At 45.5% G+C, this 24,157-nt stretch overlaps 2 protein-coding genes across 2 annotated transcripts; both read right to left on the minus strand.

Annotated features, from left to right (window-relative positions):
- Positions 1 to 579: 579 nt before the first annotated feature.
- CFAP251 (cilia and flagella associated protein 251) lies at positions 580 to 16,125 on the minus strand. Its single transcript, XM_034428778.3, has 22 exons — positions 15,946 to 16,125; positions 14,194 to 14,391; positions 13,123 to 13,659; positions 12,813 to 12,953; positions 12,567 to 12,676; positions 11,561 to 11,669; positions 10,843 to 10,923; positions 10,083 to 10,160; positions 9,618 to 9,662; positions 8,617 to 8,828; positions 8,097 to 8,288; positions 7,682 to 7,929; positions 6,876 to 7,027; positions 6,216 to 6,389; positions 5,603 to 5,787; positions 4,645 to 4,759; positions 4,396 to 4,559; positions 4,066 to 4,156; positions 3,014 to 3,157; positions 2,473 to 2,701; positions 1,655 to 1,756; positions 580 to 890 (listed from the first exon to the last, which is right to left on the minus strand). The coding sequence occupies exons 1-22, from the start codon at positions 16,042 to 16,044 to the stop codon at positions 724 to 726; spliced, it is 3,573 nt and encodes a 1,190-aa protein (XP_034284669.2). The 5' UTR covers positions 16,045 to 16,125; the 3' UTR covers positions 580 to 723.
- Positions 16,126 to 16,972: 847 nt separating this feature from the next.
- PSMD9 (proteasome 26S subunit, non-ATPase 9) lies at positions 16,973 to 22,896 on the minus strand. Its single transcript, XM_034428779.3, has 6 exons — positions 22,625 to 22,896; positions 21,356 to 21,458; positions 19,842 to 20,029; positions 18,465 to 18,566; positions 18,219 to 18,307; positions 16,973 to 17,321 (listed from the first exon to the last, which is right to left on the minus strand). Exons 1-6 carry the CDS (start codon positions 22,730 to 22,732, stop codon positions 17,294 to 17,296), a joined length of 618 nt encoding a protein of 205 aa, XP_034284670.1. The 5' UTR covers positions 22,733 to 22,896; the 3' UTR covers positions 16,973 to 17,293.
- Between the last annotated feature and the right edge of the window lie 1,261 nt (positions 22,897 to 24,157).

Raw genomic sequence — 24,157 nt, forward strand, 5'->3', positions numbered from 1 at the left:
GGGCCGGCGCGTTCCCGCCTTTTTCTGTCAGCGCGGCCGCCGCTGAGGCGTCGAAGTGAAAGAGGGTGGGAGGAGCGGAGTGGAAGATGGGCTTCGTGGTCCCTCCTCCGCCTTTCATGGATGGATGGATAGATAGGATAGTTAAACTCATATTGAGATAGACGATGGATGGATATGATATAAACTCATTGAGATAGATGATGGATGGATAGATAATGATTAATAAACAGTCATATTGAGATAGATTAGGGATATGATAGATAGATAGATAACGTCATATTGAGATAGATGATAGCTAGATGATTAAGAGAGAGAGAGAATCTATCTATAGATAATAATTTGGATGGATAGATCCATCCAAATTTTGATCTGTGGGAATGCTGTGATAGTCGTAACTGCAAGGATCGGTCCTAAGCCACATTTTTCAGGACCATTGTTAACTTTGAATGGTCACTAAATGAATGGTTGTAAGTCGAGGACTACATGTCAAAAGATCTGGGAAACCTGCTTCGGCACTTCTCACTTTGGATGAGTGACAAGAATTTCCCAAGCTTTATAAATAACAAAGTCTGCAACAACTGTTTTTTTTTTCTACAAAAAACAAAAAACCAACAACTTTATTTTCCATCCCATTGAAACGAAACGTTTGTTTTTCAAAAAAATAATAAGTCGTAAATCTGAGGACAGAAGACAATCCAAGGCGAAAAAGGCTGAGAATGTCAATCACGGAGTCTTCAGCGACAATAAACTGCCATTCGTGGCCTCATCGGAGGTTTGCGTCTCTGTCACCACATCCGTCGGTTCTGGCAATGGTAAGGCCAGGATTTCCTTGGTGAAGTAAGCTGCTGTCACCTCCTCAGGGATTTCTTCCTGAATTATATCCTCTGAGCCTGCAAAAGAGAAGAGATGCTAGGATTTGGTGCCACCTGAAAACCATGCAAGGAATCTACAAGATCGCTCTATCCACAAGCTACACTGAATTGATTATTATTATTATTATTTTGCCCTTTAATTGCAATGCAGCTATTCTTACATTCCTGTGAAGAAGTGGGGGGAAAGGATCTCAATTGGGATATATTTTTGCTCTCCCCCCCCCTTTCCCCTCAGTACTGGGATGGGAGACCATTAAGCGATCCCAGGGCTTTAAGATGAACTTGAAAATTAGGCAAAGAATCCCAAAGGAAGTAGTAGCAAGCCATTACCATAACACTGCCAAGAAAATGAGATTACTTTCCTCAAAAAACTGAGTCCAACTTTATTTTTAACAGTGGACAAGTACTGCTTTTTACACTGGTTTTATCTCTGCAAGCGAAAACTATAGTCTGTTTTTCTGGCTTTTGACAGTAATTTAGATTCGACTGCTTGGATTTCCCTTCAATTTGATTTGTTCTCCCTAGTTTGACCCTAAATGTGTTTAAAACCCCAAGACTGGCGGGAACTGAATTACCCTAATACAGATAGCTCTCGGATTAATGACCATCATGAATAAAGGTCATAAAATCAGGTCGGCCATGTGGGTAATTGACGACCCTAATGGGGCAGGCTCCATTATGGCTGTTAAATCCAGGATTGTCCTGCAGAGGTGTGGAATCAGATCGGGCACCCACAAAGCGCAAAGGATCCCTTTCTGCAAGAGGGGTTTGCAGTTCAGCACCTGTGGGATCATAGCTGCCGCACTCCACGCGGCCGCCCTCGGGGTTGAAGCCCAGAAGTGTGGTGAGATACTCGGCCAACTCTTCTTCGGTGAAATGCTCTCCTGCTCGAGAAAAACGAGAAATCACTCAGTCACCTAACCCAAGCAGAACCACCAAGGTTTCCCAAGGTTTTGCATCAGGGGTGGGTTCTAAATGTTTTTACTACCAGTTCTGTGGGCATGGCTTATTTTGTAGGCATGGTTTGATGATCATGTGACAAACAAATTATTTAGGATTTAGCAGAGGTACTGATCTACCAGGCTTTTAACTGCTTGCAGAGCCGTACCAGTCTAACCATTTGTTTTTGGAGCGCACTGGTCTACCACCACACTGCCTTTTACCGTTGATTAGCTGTAGGGCAGCCCTTTGAAGCGCCGTGGCAAGAGTTTAAAGTTTTTTGCTGCTCTGCCACCACCGAGAGCATTGGAAGCTGCTTTCAGGCAGGTTGGCCTCAATTGCCAATCTACCACCACCGAGCAGTTTACAAGGAGCAGATCGGTTCTAGCAGATCAGTTGGGAGGCTTTTTGGCTTGTCAATTTAAAGCAACGGTGTCTTGTTTTTTTTCCCCGTCTTCTGGCCCCTGATTTTTTCCTTCTAGCCGATCAGCTGGAACTCGGGAGGCAGAGAATAGATTGGGGGCAGGGCCAGGCAGAGGTGGTATTTACCAGTTCTCCGAACTACTCAAAATGTCAACTACCAGTTCGCAAGAACCGGGGAGAACCGGTAGCAACCCACCATTGTTTTGCATGCTCAACGCACACACGCCCACACACATACCTTTGTGTTGCAGCAACAACAGCAGGTCATCTCGGTTGATGGTAGCTTCATGGTCCTCATTCTTGTAACCCAACATTTCGAAGGCTTGCTGAATTTCCTTCGAGGCCAGCCCAAAGGCAGGCCGATGGTTCACATAGAGTTTGATGAAGTCCCCTAAATTAATATGGGTGACTTGCTTCCCGGTATCCAGAAACTCACTGAATTTGACTTCGTTCAGCATGTCTTCAATCTAAAAGGAGGAACGAGGTGCCATCAGATTCTGAGAAATCTTTCAAAACCTGGCCTTGTAGGAAGTTGTGGTCCACCAGCAGCTTCCTGGGGGAAGGATATTGCAAAATCCCCATTCCCTCTCCACTCCTGGGGGAAGGATACTGCAAAATCCTCATTCCTGCCCCACTCTGGGACCAGCCAGAGGTGGTATTTGCCGGTTCTCCGAACTACTCAAAATTTCCGCTACCGGTTCTCCAGAACCTATCAGAACCTGCTGGATTTCACCCCTGGATCCTTCCCACCCATTCCCTGCCCCTGAAAACCCACTGACCTGATCCTCGGAGGGGTAAAACCCCATCGCACGGATCACGAAGGGGACCTGGTCCAAGGGAATGTGAGTAGACACCTTCCTAGGTTCCATGGTGTCGATGCCTTGATGGACCAGCTGGGCGTAGTAAAAATAGTCTTCCAGTTCCTGAACATGTAACAAAGGATCTTGAGCGTGCAACAATAGCGTGCAACAGAGGGAGTCCACGACGTACAACCACAATTGAGCCCAAAACTTTCCATTGCTAAGTGAGACAGTTCTTAAAAGGGAGTCATTTCCCTGTTTTACGACCTTCCTTGCCATAGTTGCTAAGTGCATCCCTTAAATTAGTAACACAGATGTTCAGTGAATCCAGCCTCCCCACTAACTCAGGAGGACACAAAATGGGATTCCATGAGGATCCTGGGACACTGCAACCATCATAAATGTGAGTCAGTTGCCAAGCGTCTGAATTTGTGATCACGTGACCCTTGGGGGATGCTGCCACGGTCATAAGTGTGAAAAGCGGTCGTAAGTTACTCTTTTCAGTGCCGGGGTAAATTCAAAACGGTCACTAAAATTAATGTCAAGGATTACCTGTAATACGACATTTGGCCTGGTGTCTGTCTCAATCAGCCTTTAGTGCAATGTTTCTCAACCTTGGTAGCTTGAAGATGGGTGGACTTCAATTCCCAGAATCCCCCAGCTAGCAGCGCTGGCTGGGGGATTCTGGGAGTTGAAGTCCACCCATCTTCAAGCTACCAAGGTTGAGAAACACTGCTTTAGTGTCTCTGTGAAAGGCTTTTATTTTCTGAATCCCTCTATTTTGACAGCCACTGTTGTGTTGGGGTGTGTTTTGGGGTGTTACCCAGCAGTGAAATCCAGCCAGATCTATCCAGTTCGCACGAACCAGCAGGAGGTTCCGCCCACCCACCAGGACGTCATTACGTCCCGTTTTTGATCCTCTGAGCATGCGCAGAAAAGGCGTTTGCGAGCGCTCACATTTCTGAACCAGTAGCGAAGGTAAGTGCATTTCAACCCTGGTGTTACCTAAACACCAAACCAAGCAGATTTACCTTGAAAAACGCACCATCTCGGCCTCCTTCCAACAGGTTGTAAAATGGGATCAGGTCTTTGCCACCCAGGAAAACAGCGGCATCCAGAGCGCTGGAGGAGGAGGCAGGGAAGGGGGTCCCTGGTTAGAAGACCCTGCAGGGAGGCTCTTGGTTCCTCACCTGCCTCCTGGCTGCCAGAAAGAAATCAAAGTTCCCCACCTTGGAGGAACTGAGCAACCTAACCTCCAGCTCTGTGTTTCTGGCAACCTGAAGATGGGTGGACTTCAACTCCCAGAATTCCCCAGCCAGTCGGGGCTTACCTCCCAGCCCTACAAACGAACCAACACTCACTCAAGATTCACGTCCCACTTCATCACCGTTGAGTCGCTGCCCCCCGCCGTGAAGAGATAGCGTCCGGTGTAGGAACAGGTGAGATCGGCCACCCCTGCAGGGTGGCAAATGAAAGCCGAGGACTTGTGAGGGTTCCCATCGATGGGCAAGATCTGCAGGCCAACCTAGAGAAGAAGATGGGAGAGAAGAACCTGCCTGGAGGAATTTGAAGACCCAAAGGGAAAGTACCTTCATGTCACCTCCCAGTACCTTGTCTTTTGTGATGTAGGCCAGGTAGCGCTTCTGAGGATCCTGGTCCTCACCCAAGGGAAGGATGGCAAACTTCTCAAGAGGAGAACCATAGGTGGGTCCCAAAGCAGTCTTCCTAAAAGAAGCACGTCATGAAAAAGCTTGGCAGCCCCAACCAGCTCATACCAAACACAGGTCCTTCTCCCGTTAGCTCTGTTGCCTTACCACCCCAGGGAGGAACCTTGCCTGGTTCTTCCCTTGGGTCATGGTTGGTAGGCTTGGATTTGATAAGGCAGGACAGTCTGAGCTGGCTCACAGTCTAAGCTGAAAATCGCCCTAGAAAACCATAATATTTGGGCCTAGAGAAGTGACGTGGCTAAAGGCAATTTAACGAAATTACATCTTAGTGTTTGTGGGAACCAAATCAGGACACAGTGCAAATAAGATATTGGATTCTGTTGCTTGGAAGGCCATCACAGATCTATCCATCTATCTAATCAATCTATCAACTTCTATCTATCTCAATGTTTTCCAACCTTGTCAACTTTAAGATCGGTGGACTTCAACTCCCAGAATTTCCCAGCCAGTGTAGCTTAGTTGGTTGGGTTGAAGTCCACCCATCTTAAAGTTGACAAAGTTGAAAAACACTTATCATCTCTCTCTCTCTCTCTCTCTCTCTCTATCCATCCATCCATCCATCCAACCAACCAACCAACCAATCTAATCTAACCTAACTACCCAACACAATTATATTTCACCATTGCTTCAGAAACGCAAGTACCAGCTCTCTTTCTTCCCCAAATCACAACGACAACCCAATGAGATCTATTGCCTGGAGGGGATGCCAGCCCAAAGTTACTCACTATGTGTCTGTGACTGAGGTCGTCTCCCACTCCTAGTCCAACCCCACCTCCTTACAGGCCAGAGCCTGACCCTTTGCGGACATCCACCCACACAAGGATTTTCCCCAGTCAACTACCTGCACAACTTGGTGGTCACATTATAAAGCTTCATTTTGTAGTGATCATTGGCGGTGAGGAAAAAGTACTCGGTTGTGATTGGGGGATACCAAGCGATATATGTGGGGACAGCGCTCTGCTCAATCCGGTCTCTTCGGATTACCACCAGCTCGTCTTTGACGGTTTTCGCCAAGTCGTATTCCACCTGAAAAACCAAGCAATGCAGATCCAACAATCGCACCGACAAGTCTTTGCTTGGTTGCTCTGCAGGGAGACGTTTCAGAGTGGCATCATTAGGTCTAACTGAGTTGGTTTGGCAAATGGACCACCACTGATCCAACTGAGTTGGTCCACATGTTGACCCAGATGTTGGCCACTTGTACCTTTCAACTCAAAAGGCAACCGAGTCTTCCTGTTTAGCTTGGGACTTGGTGGCCATATCTCACTACAGATCCAGAATCCTCCAGATTCCCATCTTGTCTTCTGGAACTCACCTTCCTCCTTTGACTCCAGGCCAACCTGCGTTGTTCTGAATGAACAACTGCCGAGGTTTGTTGGTCCTGGAACTTTTCCAGGCGGAGACTCCAGTTGGGTGGTCTATTTTTACCAGGTATGCCCAACCACTGGACTTACCAAGAGCCGGTCTTCTCCAAGACTTAAGAGCCGTGGCTCACTACTATCTAGGTGTACCCCAAAAAGAAGGGTGCGAATCGGCTTGTAGTGGGAGTGGAGGGCAGCCAGGCGGTCCCAGACTTTCTTTTCCTCCACGACAACTTTTTTATAAAGGTTCAACGACAGTCTTTCATCCTAAAAGACGAGAAAAATCAACTAGGAAGGAAAAACCAGTATTCTAGACGTTGCAGTTGACACGTTTTCAAGTTGCCAGTTTTGAGAAAACCCTCTTTCGTGGAGAGTTAGAAGGAACAATGAGGTAATACCAGTGGTGAAATCCTCTGCAGTTTGCCACTGGTTCACTGTGCCAAACGCACGCTGTGCATGGAAAAAGGAGGTTTGACAAGGTAAGTAGAACAGCGAGGGGGAGAACAGCTGTGCCGCGCGATTTAGATTCGCTAGAAAGCAAGATTCCTTGCTTTCTAGCAAATATAAACCACGTGACACAGCTGATCGTTGGAAACACCTGTTCAGATGAACCGGTAGCTTTTTTCTACTACTGGTTCTCCCGAACTGGTGTGAACCGGTAGCATTTCACCCCTGAGTAATACCCAGAACAAGGGGTGGCCCATAGGAAACAGAAGTGGGACGAGGTCATGGAGAAAGACGTTCACTACTCACGGCTGTGGCAAGATATTCAGAATTTTGGGAGAAGCTCATGATAGTGATGGGTCCTTTTGAGTAGTGGAAAGGATCTGGATGGTCATTTACCAACGATATGGAATCAAGGATATAAAGACCTCCATTCAGAAATCCAGCAGCTAACAAAGAACCTAAGATGCACATCAAAAAAAAAATCCAGTTGGTCCAAAATCCGGTAAAATTCTGGAGATCATTGAGACACTGTTTGTTCATAAGTCATGACTGTCCTCATAAACCAGGGTTGTTAAACATAAAACCTGGGGGCCGGATCTGGTGCTTACATCTGGCCCTGGAAATATCAAAGGACCGACCTGTGGTGCCTCTGCCAGTGAAAACGGAGCTCGGAAGCCACCACAGGCACTCCCGACATGAGTGACGTTGAACTGGCCATGCCCACCCTGGGCCCCCAAGGTCAAACACAACCCTGATGTGACCTTCAATGAAATCGAGTTTGACACCCCTGTCATAAACAAAATCCTTCCATGATGTTTCTCCAAAAGGACTCCTAACAACTTTAATTATGAGTGTCCACCATGCAGGGACACTCTAGTCACTGCATGGACTCTCTAGACACCACCAGAAATGGGATTCAGCCGGTTTGAACCGGTTTGGGTGAATCAGTAGTAGCAACCTGTGCCCACCTGTCCTATATTGCAATAAGCAAATAATTCTTTAGACAAGAATTGTAATTGTTTAGGATTCTCTTCCTCAGGCAGAAATTGAGCCCAGGGAGAGGAGTGACTTCCAACCAGACAAAAATAGGAGAAGGAAGGACAGATGATTACCGTCATGATTGTAAGAGAGGCAGCTGATGCTTTCGCCCTTAAAGATTCGGCTGACGAGGTATTTGTTCAGGAGGTAGCTCCAGACTTTCAGAAGGCCACAGTAGCTGCCCTTGGCCAGCAGAGGTTTGCAAGGGTGGCAGGCGACGGTGTGAACAGCGTCCTTGGGTTCCTCCAGGCACTTGGTGACTTGAGTTCCCTCCGTCTTGACGTGAATTACCACGGCATCCGAGGTCGCCACGATGAAATTCCTGCCTCGGGGGGCAAAAGGTTGCAAATTTTGGACCCCCAACCCAAAAGAAATTTGCGTTCTTTTCCCCAGCCTCCGGGGGGGGGGGGCATTCCCTTCATTCAACCCCCATCGTGGCCAACAGAATTTTTTAAAAAAAATCTCTGCAGAGCACCGAGATCTGCTCACCTAATAATGAAGGGGTTACCAGACAAGGTGCACGATTCAGGGTACTTGGTGATGTCTTCAGGAGTGGCAGGCTTCTTGGAGAAGGAGAAAGACCGGATGGATCCCAGTTTAAACTGGCTGTACCAGTGCGTCAGCTGCAGGTCCCCGTCGTAGAATTTAATGTGGCCTCTGATGTCGCAGGTTACAAACAACCTGGGAAGAAGATCAAAGGATATAGAAGTCAGGTTTTTTTTTCTCTCGTTTCCAGCCACCAGGTTCTCGAGATGGGCCTGCCTTTGAGAAGTGCCTGTTTGGGGGCTGGAGTTTGAAAAATTTAAAAATTCAGTTTTGTGAATTGCGTTACTGGGTCACCTGCTCTCCCAACGGTGAACAGGTGCAAAGTGGGATGTTGAGCTTAGCTGCAGCACCCTCTACTGGCCAAAAGAGGAAAATAGGGTTTTAACCCTATGACCATTTTCCCCTGAGTTCGGGGTATGTCCTCCACTTACGACCCTTATTCAGCAAGTCGTGACCCGCTTACTCGTCCATGATGACCAAGATGGTGATGGCATCTTTCTGTAGATGCACCAGCTTGATGGATTTCATGTTGTACAGTCGGTCGCACAAAGTTTGCAACGGCGTGCAAACTGTGTCCCAGATTACCAGTTTCCCTTCGGAGGTGGCAGTCAACGCTTGGGAAGTGCGGAAATGGAAACGGGATTGGCTGAATAATCCCACCGCCTTGTTGAAAGTCTGCAGAGGGATCACCGTTCCAGGAATGAGGCTCTAAAACATCTACGCCAAAAATCTGGGTCTGCAACTTCTATCAGGTATATACACAGGCGGACCTCAGTTTACAGCCACAATCGAGCCCAACATTTCTGTTGCTAAGCAAGGCGGTTGCTAAGGGAGTTCACCCCCTTTTACAACCTGTCTTGCCTCAGTTGTTAAGTCAATCACTTCAGTTATTAAATTAGTAATACAGTTGTTAAGTGAATCTGGCTTCCTCATTGGCTCTGCTCATCAAAAGGTTGCAAAAAGAGGATCGTATGACCCCAGGACATTGCAACCGTCATAAATATGAACCAGTTGTCAAGCGCCTGAATTTTGGCGTCGCCTTGGGGATACTGCAAAAGTGTGAAAAATGAAGAAGAAGAAGAGGAAAGAGAAGGAGGAGAAGAGGAAGAAGAGGAGGAGAGGAAGGAGAAAGGATGAAGGAGGGGGAGGAGGAAGTAGAAAAGGAAGAAGAAGAGGAAGGAGGAAGAGGAAGAAGGAGGAGGGAGGAAGAGGAAGGGGGAAGAGGAGGTGGAGGAAGTAGGAGGAAGTAGAAGAGGAAGAAGAAGAGGAAGGAGGAAGAGGAGAAGAGAAAGAGGAGGAAGAGGAGGAGGAGGAAGGAAGAGGAAGGAGGTGGTGGTCTTGGCTTCCAGGGGTCTTTAAACCCCTTTTATACATTTGCTACCCCTCCAATGAGATCCTGCAAAGAACACGCCCCATCCCAAGCATTTCAAAGTCTCCAGTAGTTTTTGGGGGACATGGACTTACTTTGTCTGTCAAGAGAGGAGCGTGGTAGAGCAGAGTGTTATCCTCCTAGGGAGACATAGAAAGAAGAGAGGGAGAAGTCTCTCAATCAAAACTCTCCAACCTTAAGACTTGTGGACTTCAACTCCCAGAATTCTGCAGGGGTATTCTGGGAGTTGAAGTCCACAAGTCTTAAGGTTGTGAACCCCAGCTCTAAATGTTTTAATCAACACCTTAGAAGCCATCTCCAGTTGCTCTCCAAGGTATGGAAGACACAAGGACATCCTTCCAAGATCTCCTCCTTCAAAGCCTGAACTAGACCATCGAGAACTTCTAATTGTCGACCTTGCTCACTGGGAATTTTAGGAAGGTCGCCCCTCCCATCCTCCCTGGAGGATGCAGGTTTAAGAAGGTAGGTTTTTTTTGAGTATGATACCCAAAGAGAGCAGGGTTGGGGGGTGCCTCACTTACTCACTCACTTTTACTTACCCACAAGTAGAAGACGACTTGGCTTTTGCTGTTGCTCACCAGCTCCTTCGCAGTTTGGAGACTGAATTCAATGTAATTCTGAAAGAAAGACGAAATTTTGAGCGTCCCCATCAAAACTGCATTTCGTACCTGAACACACCACACAACCCAGTTTCGCTTCCCGAGTCTTTAGCAATTCTGTCTGAAGGTAAAAACTTTGGTGGCACCAAACTGTGGCTTCACCCAGCTGGGCAGACAATGGCTTTTAAGCTCTTCCTTGCCGTGACGAACAGTTATTCTTATTTTGATTTTTTTTCCATTCCTGCCAAAATAATGCTGGAAAAAGCTTAGGAGGAGGACAGAGAGCTGGTGGGGCGTTTTTCTCCCCTGTCGATATTTCGCGGGTCAGCTAGAAGATGCACTGAGTCAGATCCATAAATGGAGCATTTTGCCATCGGGGGTGCAGCTTATGGGATGTATCCCTGAATATTTGGGAAGTGAAAACAGCAGCTGCGTTGAAACGTTGGTTAAGTTTGCTGCCCTTGGAATTTCAGGAGCGGAAAAAAACAAAAACCTAGAATGAAGCAAATGCTAATTTGGTAAAAGAATGTTTTCGAACAAAAACTCCGGCTATTAATAAATAGTTTATCCACCTTCCTCTGCCCCACAAATTCGTATTTATGCCCTGCAGGAAATTTTGCCAAGTTTTGCACAGGGAAAAAAAAGTATCCATCATAATTGCTGCGGCTCTCTTGCATGCCCGCAATCAGAGATCTCTCACCTGGAATCCAAATTGAGGTGGGATCTCCACACTGCAGAACGGCTTGTTGTCCAGCGTCGTCCACTTCCAAATTGAAACTTTCTGAGATAAGGAGAAAAACACCATGGATGGTGGACGGGTGGGTGGGCAGGAGGACAGAGTGCATGTTAAGGAATTTGCAGAATAACCCTTGAGTAGCAGGGGTGTGCTCATGAAAGCGATTGAGAGTAGTTACAAATAAACACACAGATACACTGAGTTGTGTTTACTTTCAGGAAATAGTAAGGCACGGTCCAATAAACAGTCCAGGTCATACACATATGAAGCAGGAGATAGCCAAAATGACAGTCCAAGAATAATCCAATAACAAAGTCTTCTTACCAGTTGTCGTAGTCATTTACAATAAACAGTTCTTCTGGATTTGCAAACAGTAGCATACAGAGATATCAGAGAGCAAGAACAGCAAAGAGAACAAACCATGTTTCTAGCTCCCTCTTAAGGAGATTGGCTACAGAGCTAACCAATCAGGACACAGTATGTTGCAATACAGCAGTCTTAAAGCTACACTGATGGTTTATATATTGCCAACCCAACAAGTTAGGTAATAGTCATTTCCTAACAGTGTGTTTCTAAACGACAAGATAGTTGGTGTTCCTATCCACAAGTTACGAACCGGCCTTGCCTCACAACTGCTTTCCCTCCAAAACACTTAAGAAACTCTACAAAAGGCTTCCTTTACCTGCACTTCTTCGGCTCCAACGGTAGCCAGGAACTTGGAGTCGTGGGAAAGGGTGATAGCGCTGACTCCTCCTCCGGGGTGACTGTCAAAGATGGTGTGGACAGGTATCCTGAAGAACAAGATGTCTGCAGTTGTGGCTGAGTGGAAGAGACTCCATTTTGTGGGGGCCAACTTAAGCATCTGAACTGGGAGGAGAACTCAGTAGAGCTATCGGACGAGGTCTGGAGATCTCCAGATATCTGCATAGTCCTTACATACCTGAACATAATTAGTTGAATAACTGAGGATGTAACCTAGTTGGATCATGAAAGGTCTACAAGCCAACCACCAAGATCAGAGAGCATCAAGGACCCAACAGTTCTCCTCCTCTTCCACCTCTTCTTCTTCTTCTTCTTCCTCCTCCTCCTCCCCTTCCCTCCTCCTTCCTTCAGTCCTCAAACTCCTCTCCCTTCTACCACTGATGATATTACCTAGTTGGATAATGAGACATCTACAAGAAAACAACCAAGCTCAAAGAGCACCAGGAACTCTACAGTATAATCCTGAGCTACAAATATTATCTTCTGTTGGAATAATTAATTCAACTGGGCAGCTTTCAACCAGAAATGTCTTTGAAGGTGAAGCCTATTATTTCATTCACTTTTAACAAGATAAACTGAGGTAGATCTTGCTGGTTCTACAGTAAGGGGGGTCTCCAAACCTAGCAACTTTAAGATTTGTGGATTTCAACTCCCAGAATTCCTCGTGGTGGCTGAGGAATTCTGGGAGCTGAAGACCACAAGTCTTAAAATTTGCCAAGTTTGGAGACCCCTGTTGTACAGCAAGAAATAAGATTTCCTTTTCAGTTCAAAAGAAGTTTTTCTGAATTCCTGCTCTAATGGTCACTGCATTTGGCCAACGTTTTGTTGGGTGCTCCAAGGAGACAACTCAACTCAGAAGATCAAGAGGTACCATAGCCTGCTATCAAGAACAGGAGAAGCTCATCCTGCAGCCGCCAGAACCTTACGCAGAGTAGCTGTCCCAGAGGATCACCATGCTGTCAGGACCTCGGTCAGCTGTGGCAATCCAGCGCCGGTCATCGCTGACACAGATGCAAGAGATGCAGCTGGAATGTCCCTAAAAAACACGGGAGGTCTCAGAAGAAATAGACGCCCTTGTGGTTGAGGTGATTTTGCCCATCTGCTCCTTCTCATGATACCTAAGGCTCAGAAGATGTGGGGGCTGTAGCATCACCTGGAGAACTTGGTCTTACCTGCAGGAGGTACTGTTTATTCTTCAAGATGTCATGGATCACGGCGGTGTGAGCAGAGACGTACAACAGCACCCGTTGATCTTCATCCAGAAGGTTGAAAACAGGCAGGTGGCTGTTGTAGCCAAAGACCCAAGTCAAGCTCTGGAAGAAATGTCAAACTCAAATTATTGTCCCAAGACATTCCAAAGGACCATCCAGACTAGCCCAATTAGAAGGCACCCAACTAAAAATCATAAGAGGGGTTGTATGGGAATCCAGATGTTGGAAAGCATTAACTGCCATCTCTTCACTGTCCTTCACCCAGACTCACAAGAGGGTGATTGGAGAGCGGTTGAGTCTTCTCTTCAAACAGCATCCCTGGGAAGGCGGATAAGACAATCGAATCTTCCTCCTGGAACATAGTTGCACTGCTGGCAGTGGTTTGGGTCCTGGACGTCTCACTCTCTTTTTGGGAAGTCCCCATGCCTGTCTCTAGACTGGTCATTTCACTATCGCTTGGTGGTTCTTGGCTTCTGACGGACATCTTGGACTTCTCACTCTCCAAGGCAGTTGTTGTTGAACCTGCCCTGCTGGTGGACCTCCTACTTTTTGAGGACACTGGTTCTGGGGAGACGCTTTTAGCTGATTCTTGTTCCACAGGACTACCTTCTTCTGTTCTGGCCTCTGGGAGTTTTTCAGTGCTAACTGGGCCTCTTTCATTATCCCTGGTGCCAGGACTCCTGTCATCCTCTCCGCCAGCTTCAAAGAGATTGTTTTCTACAGGAACCTTTGAAGATGGGGATGTTACTTTTGACTGCATCTGCTCTTTGGCCTCATCTTCAGGCGTCGGGGTCCTGATTTCTTGTCCCTGAACAGCAAAATAGAATTTGTAGCCGAACCTGGAAGTTGCTTCCCTGCTTTCTCCTAATTTGCCTGATTTTCAATCTTTACCTGGATTATTCCATTCTGTGCTTCCAAATATACAATTCAGAGGCTCTTTTGGGATGACTGGGACATCCCCAGCCTTTCTATGCAACAGGATGAGCCAACTGCCTCCAGCACAAATTATTACAAATATTATTTACTAAAGTTATTTTCATTCATAAGAATTAAGTCTTGAAATAATTAAATCAACAATATGAGTTGAAGTCCACCCATCAAGTGGCCAAGATGGAGAAACATGGTTTTAAGGAGATCCAGCAAATAACAGTCAATGGCAAGAGATGTTGTGTTGATGATATGGTCAATAGTAGGTCAACAGTTGTCCACTTCCAGCATCTCTTGCCATGGACCACAGTTGCTGGAACTCCTGAAATCAGTATTTCTCAACCTTAAGCCACTTGAAGATGGGTGGACTTCAGCTCCCAGAATTCCCAGCTTCCTGACTTGGCTTCCTACTTACACTTGAGGGTACCACAATCAGAGGACCGATTTTCGGCAAAGAAATACTATTTTCCACCCTTAGGAAGCCAGCTTCTTGGTCCTCTTGGCTGAAGGGATCGGTCTCCTCAGGAGTTTCTGGAACTTCCAGGCGTTCCTTTGAGGACTTCTCTGAATAATTCCATGAGAGGCTACTCTTCTCATCGTCCTCCATTGTCTCCTGCAAATATTTGTAGGGTTGAGAGAAAGTTGGAATGGCATTAGTTGGAAAATGACGGTGTCAACTCACAAAGCATCCCTGGCCTGCTCTCAAGTTGCCATTGGCAAGAGGGATAGGAAACCGACAACGCAGCATGGCAGCCAAAAAACAGAAGCACATTCCAGCCTTATCTTTCTCAAGGCCATCTCACAGGGTTACCCACAGCTGCTGGAGGGGAGTGATCTCTACAACCCACGAAACTGCTCCATTGGTGAATGTGATTGATGACACACCCTGGGGGGAGGGGGGAAACAGGGTCATGATTGGGGCATAAATTACGTGGGGTCAGAGTTGGCTTCGCTTGGGAACTTGCGGACACGAAGCTCCTAATAAATAACTGGATTTCTTTTGAAGCTTGGCTCGAGGCTCATGATTTAATTAGGGCATCCGTCGGAACCGTGGCAGACGGTTCCCTTCCCCAAAAGTTGGGGTTCATTCCAAATTGAGGGAAAATAGCCACGTTTGGGCTGAGAAACGTGTCCAGAATTCCCATAAAAGACCTCTGGGTTTCATCTTTAAGTTTGGCAGAGTTGCCAGCTTCTTCTTTGAGTCCATGCCAGTTTCCAGGCATTCTAGGAAGCTTTGCCCCATGGCCCTACCCAGCTTCTTCAACCTCAAGGAGTTGCCAGAGAAGCCGTAATTTCCCAAATCAGATTTTCCTCACCAGCTGGCAACCTCCGATCTTGGCTTCCTCAAGCAGAAAGGTTGAGATTAAAGATAAAGAAGATACAGAATATTTTCAAACATGGGACTTGTTTTATCAATGGCTGGACAACAGAAGTAGAAATTAGAAATTGGAAAAATGCTACCGTGTTTTCCCGAAAATTCCTGTCTTATATTTTTTTGAACCCTGAAATAAGTACTTGGCCTTACTGCCATGCACTCAAAAAGTCCAATTGGGCTTATTATCAGGGGATGCCTTATTTTGGGGGAAACAGGGCATTGTGTGTGTCTTATGTTCAATATATTACTATATTATATACTATTATGTAAGCAAATTGATTTAAGACAATATGCTGGGTCATAAAATTATATAAGTTAAGGAAAAATACATATATTATTTTAAAAAAAGAACAAGTTCCTTCAACCACAATTCAGAAGTGGGTCACCTTGGCCTTCCTCCAGGATTTTGTTCAGATTTCCATTCCCACTTACACCCCATCATCTCCCAGTGGCCTCCTTTCCCAGGTTTGACCAGCTCTGGTCTCCCTTAGCTGGGAGTTAAGCAAGCCAAAGTCTACTTTCACTCCGTCAAAATAAATCACAACTGACAAAACAACACAACCCACAGAAGCCCCCCAAAAAGACTTTGCAGAAATCCTAACCCAGAAGTTCCACCCCAATCGTTGTTTCATTTCCACACACACACACGGGAGAAACCAACAATGGTTTCCCCTTTTCCTTCTTTTTGTGGCTTAGACGATCCCACAAACCATCATTTCAATCTTCAAGCCTTGCTGATTTTCTCCCTTTCTCAAAAAAACCTGTCCTCACCTGCCCGCCTTCTCAACTCACCTGCAGGCTCCAACTCCAGCAGCGACTGTTTGCATCCCAGTTCTGGTTGCCATAGCAACCGCCAGCCGCCTGCAAACAACTCCCGGTCTGAGTTTTCATGCTTGGCAAGTGATGCAAAGCTTTGCTTTCCCCAAATTTCCAGATTCAAAGCCGGATGAGGCAGTCTAGCGAGATTTCCTTTCTTGTCTAACCAGACGCCTCTTCACACACCCCAAAAAAACCTTTTAAACCAGACGCAGGGTTGATTTTTTAATCTATTAGATTTATTCCAGGCTGTTTGACTTTTTCCTTACCCCTTTCTTTTCCTTTTTAATTTTTTTGTTATGCTTTTCTGAAATGTAGTTTTATATAAAAGAAGTTAGATGAACGGGGGAAAAAATATCTTCTGATTCCAAAAATTCCCAGCTTGGCTCTGGGGTTCAACATTTCTGCTGGGCCTCCAGCACTTCAAAAAGTTTTTTTAAAAAACGAGGAAAGGATCCAGTTGATAAGGCTGATTTTATAATCCGTGGTTCAGAAAAGCAGCAGCAATGTACAACGTTCTCTCCTCCTTCCCGATTTTGATCCCACGTCCTAGAGATCAATTATAGGCTGACCTCACAAATGAGGATCTCAGCTGGAGAAAAATCAAGCTGGTTTCTTCGCAGGCCAGAGGAAAAAAAATCGGAAGTGCGCTACTGTTTTTCCTCTTCCCTCACCAGCGCTTTTTCCTTTTGATGTTCTGTAGACGTATTTGAATAACAAAGAAAAGCATCTGAAACACCTACCTTGTAACAAGATTTGGGAAGAAAAAAAAATCAGGCTGCAAATCCAGAAAACTTTGCTGCAGATTTTCAATTTTGTACTATTTATTGTCAGGGCTTGTATTGCTAATCACTGCACTGATTGCCTTTTTAAAAAAAAGACTCAGGATGACTTTTATTGTAAGTGACAATACAAAATGCGTCAGGTAAAATTTTACCACACTTCACAGAAACGATCAAGGACGAAAAAAACAAAACAAAACAAAAGAATTAACACCAGGAGGAATGGTACAAATCTTTTATTGTCTAATTCTCGAACCAAACAAGGAAGAATCCAAAGGTAGGCCACAAAACTACTGTAAATTGCTCAATCCTGCAATGAAGCCAAAAAACTCTCTTTTGTCCTTACGCCCAAGTTAAAACGTACTAAATACCCTTTGGGAATCAGGGGAAAAAAAAAAAAGTCAAACGGCATCTTCAGGAAAACACAGGAAAACCCCCTAATTCCAAATTCATTTTCGCCATTTCAGCTTGTTCGGGAAGATGCTAACGTCAAAATGACACGTCACCAAACATACAATCAGGAGTTGAATCGTCACCAGAAGTCATCTTTGCAAAGGGACAATATTGCAACTGGGGGTCGGGAGGAAAAAGAGAAAAGGCAAATTAAACCTTCAGTAAGCATCAGATTAAGCGTTAAGGTTAAGGGAAGGTTAAGGGATGCGGTGGCTCAATGGCTAAGACGCTGAGCTTGTCGATCGAAAGGTCGGCAGTTCTGCGGTTTGAATCCCTAGTGCCGCGTGACAGGGTGAGCTCCCGTGACTTGTCCCAGCTTCTGCCAACCTAGCAGTTCGAAAGCAAGTAAAAAATGCGAGTAGAAAAATAGGGACCACCTTTGGTGGGAAGGCAACAGCGTTCCGTGCGCCTTTGGTGTTGAGTCATGCCAGCCACATGACCACGGAGACGTCTTCAGACAGCGCTGGCTCTTCGGCTTTGAAACAGAGATGAGCATCGTCCCCTAGAGTCGGGAACAACTAGCACAGATGTGCGAGGGGAACCTTTACCTTTACCTTTAAACATCAGATAGTACAAACACCCTGACTTTCGTTACACATAATTTACACAGAGGGAGGCACAATTCTAGGGCTGTTTTTCAAATATTCAAATAGATCAAATATGTTCCAGAGTGGAAAAGTTTACTTGTTATTCTGTTCTGTTCATTTTATTCTCTCTTGGTAAAACTTTGAATAAAAATCTACATAGAAAAAGAACTTTAATGAGATCAGGATGGAAATCTTTGGATTTCTCTTCTAGTTCCACAAAACCCTGTCTCACCATCACAGTTTCTTTTTCCGGGATTATTAATCTTGGGGACTGAAGAGAACTAAGGATAACCAGAGGCTGGCCACTCTTTCTCTGAGCTTTTTAATTCTCGGCTCTGCGGAATTTCGGTCACTGAAGCATCTTTTCCAGAACTGATTGGAAAGGAGGAAAGAGTCGGGGGCCAGGTTAAAGTTTGAGGATACTTACCCCAAAAGTCCTTTCCCACTCCAGCGCTTCGGGGTGAGCCCCAGATGGACTTTTTCCCCTCTTCGGATCACAGTCACGCGTAAGGGTTTCTGCAAAGAGAAACAAACAAAAATAAATCAAAATATTTCACCCGTTCAGTCTGGTTTATGTGGCTAATGGTGGGGGTGAGAAGAGCTACAATGTTAGGGGTCCAAAGGAGACCCTTCCAGCCTCTTTCCAGACCCCCAAAGAAAACAAGCCACTCACATCCTCGCTGTGCTGCACCACAGTGGCAATGTTCTGCAACGACTGGAAATTCTGGCTGTTCACCGAGCCAAACTCGGCAATCTCGTCGCCCGCTTGCAAACCCTGTGGAAAGAAGCCAAAAAGATCCTGTTGTCTCTTCCCAGGAGAGCAGTTTTGAGATCCCAAAGAGCGCCCGGGTCTCGAAGAGATTATTCTTTTGATACCAGCCCTCCTTGTAAGCCTTTTGTTACTCTGATAAAAAGAGGAGGCACAGAAGAGTCTATCAGGTAGCTACGACAAAGGGACAATATATCTAATATTCTTGACCGCAGCAAGAATTGTACATGCGCAGCAGTGGAAGAACCAAAAAAACCCCTTCAGATGATGAGACGATAAGGAAGATACTACACCAGTGACGGCTAACCTTTTTGCCATCATGTGCCAAAAGCAGGGGGAGTGCGGGGGAGGAGCACGCGCGTGTGCCCACACCCATAATTCTATGCGCCCCGCCCCCCCGCTTTTGGCACACGATGGCACAGTGGGCCTGGTAGGCCCGTTTTTAGCCCTCCCCAGGCTCCAGAGCCTTTCTAGGAGCCTGGGGAGGGTGAAAAAGGCCTTCCCCACCCCCACCCCCGGAGGCCCTCTGGAGTCCGGAAACGGCCCGTTTGCTGACTTCCAGTGGGACCGGAAGGCCCGTTTTTCACTCTCCCCAGGCTCCAGAGCCTGTCTAGGAGCCTGGGGAGAATGAAACAGGCCTTCCTCCCCACAGGCCCTCCGGAGGCCAGAAACAGCCTGTTTCCCTACTTCCGGTGAGCCCAGAAGGCCCGAAAATGGAGCTGAGCTCGCGTGCCCACTGATATGGCTCCGTGTGCCACCTGTGGCACACATGTCATAGGTTTGCCATCACGGTACTAGACTGTGCGGAAATGGACAGACTAAGGCTAAAAATAAAAGATAAAGGAGATACAGAATACTATTCAACATGGAACAGATTCTATCAATGGTTACAAACACGAGGTAGAAGTTGGAATGCGAAAGAATCAGGTTAGGTGGACATGGAAAGAGATATTATTTTTAATATTGATATAGGAAGGTAAGTATTAGAATGATAGATGACATACTAGAATATGATGGTCAGAAACTATTGTACAACAAACACTAGGACTGTTTAAAATGGCATATATGTTATTCTGTTTTTTACTTTTGCTTTATGGTAAGTGGAATGCCAGGACAATTACACTGTATTCCAACATATTCCTATGTAAACAATAAAAATGTATCTTTAAAAAATAATCTAAAAAAGGGTCCTTAGCAAAAGACAGGTTGTAATAATTAAGAATAAAGAAATGTCGGAAGCTCCCATCCAGGGCACTCCAGAGCAAGAGAGCCGGTACTTGCCGAGAAGCTGGCCGGGGATCCAGGGCTGACGGTGTTCACTCGGGCGAAGGGCTGAGGCAAGGCCTGGCTTTGGGCTTCGGCACGGGCCTCGGCTTCGTCCCGGTCACGCTTCTCTTTCTCCCGGGCGTGCAGCTGATGCAGACCCTGTTCCACCTGTTGCATCAGGGCTTTGTGATCGTTCTGCAGACCTGAAAGCAGAAGCCAAAATCATCCACCGCCTAAAACAAGAGCAAAAGTGGGTCGCTGGCAGCTACCAAGAGAGATTTCCGGATAAGCCACAGTCATTTGCGTCAGACAAGACCAGGGTCTAAAAATCTAACTTGTTGGAAATCACCTGGTGTCCCTGGATCCCACTTTCAGGCCACTCCTTCCCCATAACGGGTAGTCCTCAACTTACGACCACAATTGGAATTAATATTTCCACCTCTAATCAAGGGGGTTAAGTGAGTTGCGCAAGATTTTATGAACTTTTTTCGCCATAGTTGTTAAGCAAAACTGGCTTCCCTTCTTGCTGTTGTTTGTTGGAAGTTTAGTTTACTTTAGTTTGCTTTATTGTCTGCACCCCGTACAATGAAATTAAATGCCATCTTCAGTGTACATTATAACTATAAAAATAAAACACAAACACCTCCTTCGCATTCTATACAATTGAACTGAAAACCCCTGATATTGCATTAATATTGCACTATACAATAGAACAATAGTAGAATTCAATATAGTTACTACTCTGGGATAGAAGCTATCTTTCAGCGTATTTGTCCTTGGTTTTATTATCCTGTACCGTCTGCCAGATGGTAATAGTACCAAAAAAAAAAAAAAAAAAGGGTGCCCAAAAATAGCCGGTTGAGAAGGCTGCAAATGGCGATCCCATGACCCTGGGGTTCTACAATCCTTGTCAATCCTCGCTGGTTCTCAAACATCCAAATTTCAATCATGTGATTGTGGTGAAGCCGCAGCAGTTGTAAGTATGAGGACCAGCGGTTTTTTTTTTTTTAAAGTGCTGTTGTGACTTTGAAAGGTGGCTAAACAAATATTTGTAAGTCGAGGGCTACCTGCCCTCAAATTAGGATAATGGATGTAGATGGAATGAATTAAATTCCATCTCCCTAGGGGGAGAGCCTTCTCTGTGGGGGCACCTACGATCTGGAACGAGCTCCCCCCGGAGATACGGAGGATCCCGGATCTGCGCACCTTCCGTCGCGCGCTTAAGACTTTTTTATTTCATCAAGCTGGCCTGGCCTAAATCTTCTCCCCTTTTGAAATATAAATTTTAATTTGTTTTTAAATTATGGGGTATTTTAAATTTGTTCAGCCAAATTATTTAATTCGTTTTTATTTTATTTTAAATTTTTGTATTTATGTGTTTTATCTTGTGGCTGTTCACCGCCCTGAGTCCTTCGGGAGAAGGGCGGTATAGAAATTTAATAAAATAAAATAAAATAAATAAATAAGTGTTTGAAAAAACAGGAGACAGGGCTTTAAATCTGCCGTTAAATGAAGAACTGGCTGCTTACATATGATGTTGTGTCTCGCAGTCCGGACTTGGTAAATGTCCACATCTGCCCGAGGGTAACCATCACCGTCCACAAGCGGCTCGTTCATCCCAACTCCCTTTTGCTGCAGATGAACAAAATCCAAAGTGCCCCTTTTCAGGTTTTGCTTTCTGCACAAATTACACGCCTTGGGGGAAGCCCTCTTCTGTTTCACGCCGGTTACCCAAACAAACCAAACTTGGCTGGAATGGAAGAAGACGCCACACTGCAAACCACGGTTGACAAACCAACCTGGGCAGCTTCAAGCCGTATCTTCAACAAGCAGCGACAAACCACTGTTTATTTTGGGCTCGAGAGATCAATTTAGCCATAACGGGCTAAGTTGGGGTTACAGCTTGAAAGTTCACTTCAAGGTACGAAATGTACGAAAATTGGATATGGAAACTTCTTTCCAAAGCTCCCGCCAACATTTGAAATCACTGAAGGCTGGAGGGAGCAGCTTCACAAAAAAAATAAAAAATTAAAAATTAAAAAGGTTTTTGCAATGACTCAGCTCTGGAAAGGAGTCCCATGCACTTCCTGTGTTTCTCTTAGCAAAATGTTTTGGTTTTTCTCATCCAGAGTGGGGGGTCTCCAACCTTGGCAACTTTAAGCCTGGCGGACTTCAACTCCCAGAATTCCCCAGCCAGTTTAGGCGTCTCCAACCTTGGCAATTTTAAGCCTAGAGGACTTCAATTCCCAGAATTCTGAGAGTTAAAGTCCTCCAGGCTTAAAGTGGCCAAGGTTGGAGACCCCTAATCCAGAGGACCCCTCCTCTTATGTGGGTATCGTCCCCCCCCACCCATTTTTTGCTTCTGGTGCAGAAGCTGAGAATTCAGCTCCAACCCTTTTAATTCCAGGATCCTTCCCTCTTTCGTCCACCTGCAATCTTTAGGCCACTTTTTCTCAACCTTGAAGATAAGTGGACTTTCCAACTCCCAGAATTCCAAGTTTCCTGCTTCCACTGGAGGGGAATTCTGGGACTTGAAGCCTACCCTGGTTTACTTTTTAGGCACTTGCTTGCAAGCCAAGGAGCTTGCAATGCAATGCAATGCAATGCAACGCATTTAATGCAATGCAAACCTCTGTATTTGCAGCCACTACTACCCCCCAGCCCGCCCCCCTAGGCTGGAAAGGCCCTTCCTGCAAAAGCTTTCCCCGTGGATGAGGGGACCTGTAGTCCTTTAGATCTCCAGATGGGTTTCCCCCCCGCCCCCCAGACCAGCCCCCAGCCTCTGTCCTGCCACTCACATCCTGCAGGACTTCATAATAGGCCTTGATCTGGGCCTCAATTTCGTCCTTCTTCTTCAGCAGCTCCTGCACGTCGCTGACCGTCACCGGCGGCTCCTGCAAAGACATTTTCCCAGCGAAAAAAACAGCAAACGCTCCAACCTGCGAAGCCAGTTGCAAAAACTACGGGTCGCGGCGGGAGGCCAAAGAGCGCGGATTGCAAAGTCCGGTTCCCTGTACGTAACGAGGAGGGGGGGGCCGGGCCAGTGGGAGGCGAGGGGGCGTGGCTGGCTGACCCCGCCCCGCCCCCTCTGGAGGGATTCTTTCGTTTAAAGGGAGCGGAGGCGCCTTTGCACGTGGGAATGGCTTGTTTTTTTTTTCCCCTTCCCTAAATAAAAATAAAGGTTCATAAAATAAAAATGCAGCTGGTATAATTTTGAGGCAAGGAAATGCGTAGTAAATAAGGTGGTGTCTGGGGCAGGGACATTTTTATTGATTGTTTTATTTATTTATTCTGTCGCCAAATTATCTATCTATTATCAATCATATCTCTAGCTATCCACCTCTCCCATCTGTCCTTCCATCCTATCTATCTATCTATCTATCTATCTATCTATCTATCTATCTATCTATCTATCTATCTATCTATCTATCTATCTATCTCTATTTTATATCTCTAGCTATCCACCTCTCCCATCTGTCCTTCCATCCTATCTATCTATCTATCTATCTATCTATCTATCTATCTATCTATCTATCTATCTATCTCTATTTTATATCTCTAGCTATCCACCTCTCCCATCTGTCCTTCCATCCTATCTATCTATCTATCTATCTATCTATCTATCTATCTATCTCTATTTTATATCTCTAACTATCCACCTCTCCCATCTGTCCTTCCATCCTATCTATCTATCTATCTATCTATCTATCTATCTATCTATCTATCTATCTATCTATCTATCTATCTATCTATCTCTATTTTATATCTCTAGCTATCCACCTCTCCCATCTGTCCTTCCATCCTATCTATCTATCTATCTATCTATCTATCTATCTATCTATCTATCTATCTATCTATCTCTATTTTATATCTCTAACTATCCACCTCTCCCATCTGTCCTTCCATCCTATCTATCTATCTATCTATCTCTATTTTATATCTCTAGCTATCCACCTCTCCCATCTGTCCTTCCATCCTATCTATCTATCTATCTATCTATCTATCTATCTATCTCTATTTTATATCTCTAACTATCCACCTCTCCCATCTGTCCTTCCATCCTATCTATCTATCTATCTATCTATCTATCTATCTATCTATCTATCTCTATTTTATATCTCTAACTATCCACCTCTCCCATCTGTCCTTCCATCCTATCTATCTATCTATCTATCTATCTATCTATCTATCTCTATTTTATATCTCTAACTATCCACCTCTCCCATCTGTCCTTCCATCCTATCTATCTATCTATCTATCTATCTATCTATCTATCTCTCTATCTCTCTATCTATCTATCTATCTATCTATCTATCTATCTATCTATCTCT

This window comes from Pantherophis guttatus, chromosome 17, assembly GCF_059756535.1.
Source record: "Pantherophis guttatus breed Tessera chromosome 17, ASM5975653v1, whole genome shotgun sequence".
Taxonomy (NCBI): Eukaryota; Metazoa; Chordata; class Lepidosauria; order Squamata; family Colubridae; genus Pantherophis; species Pantherophis guttatus.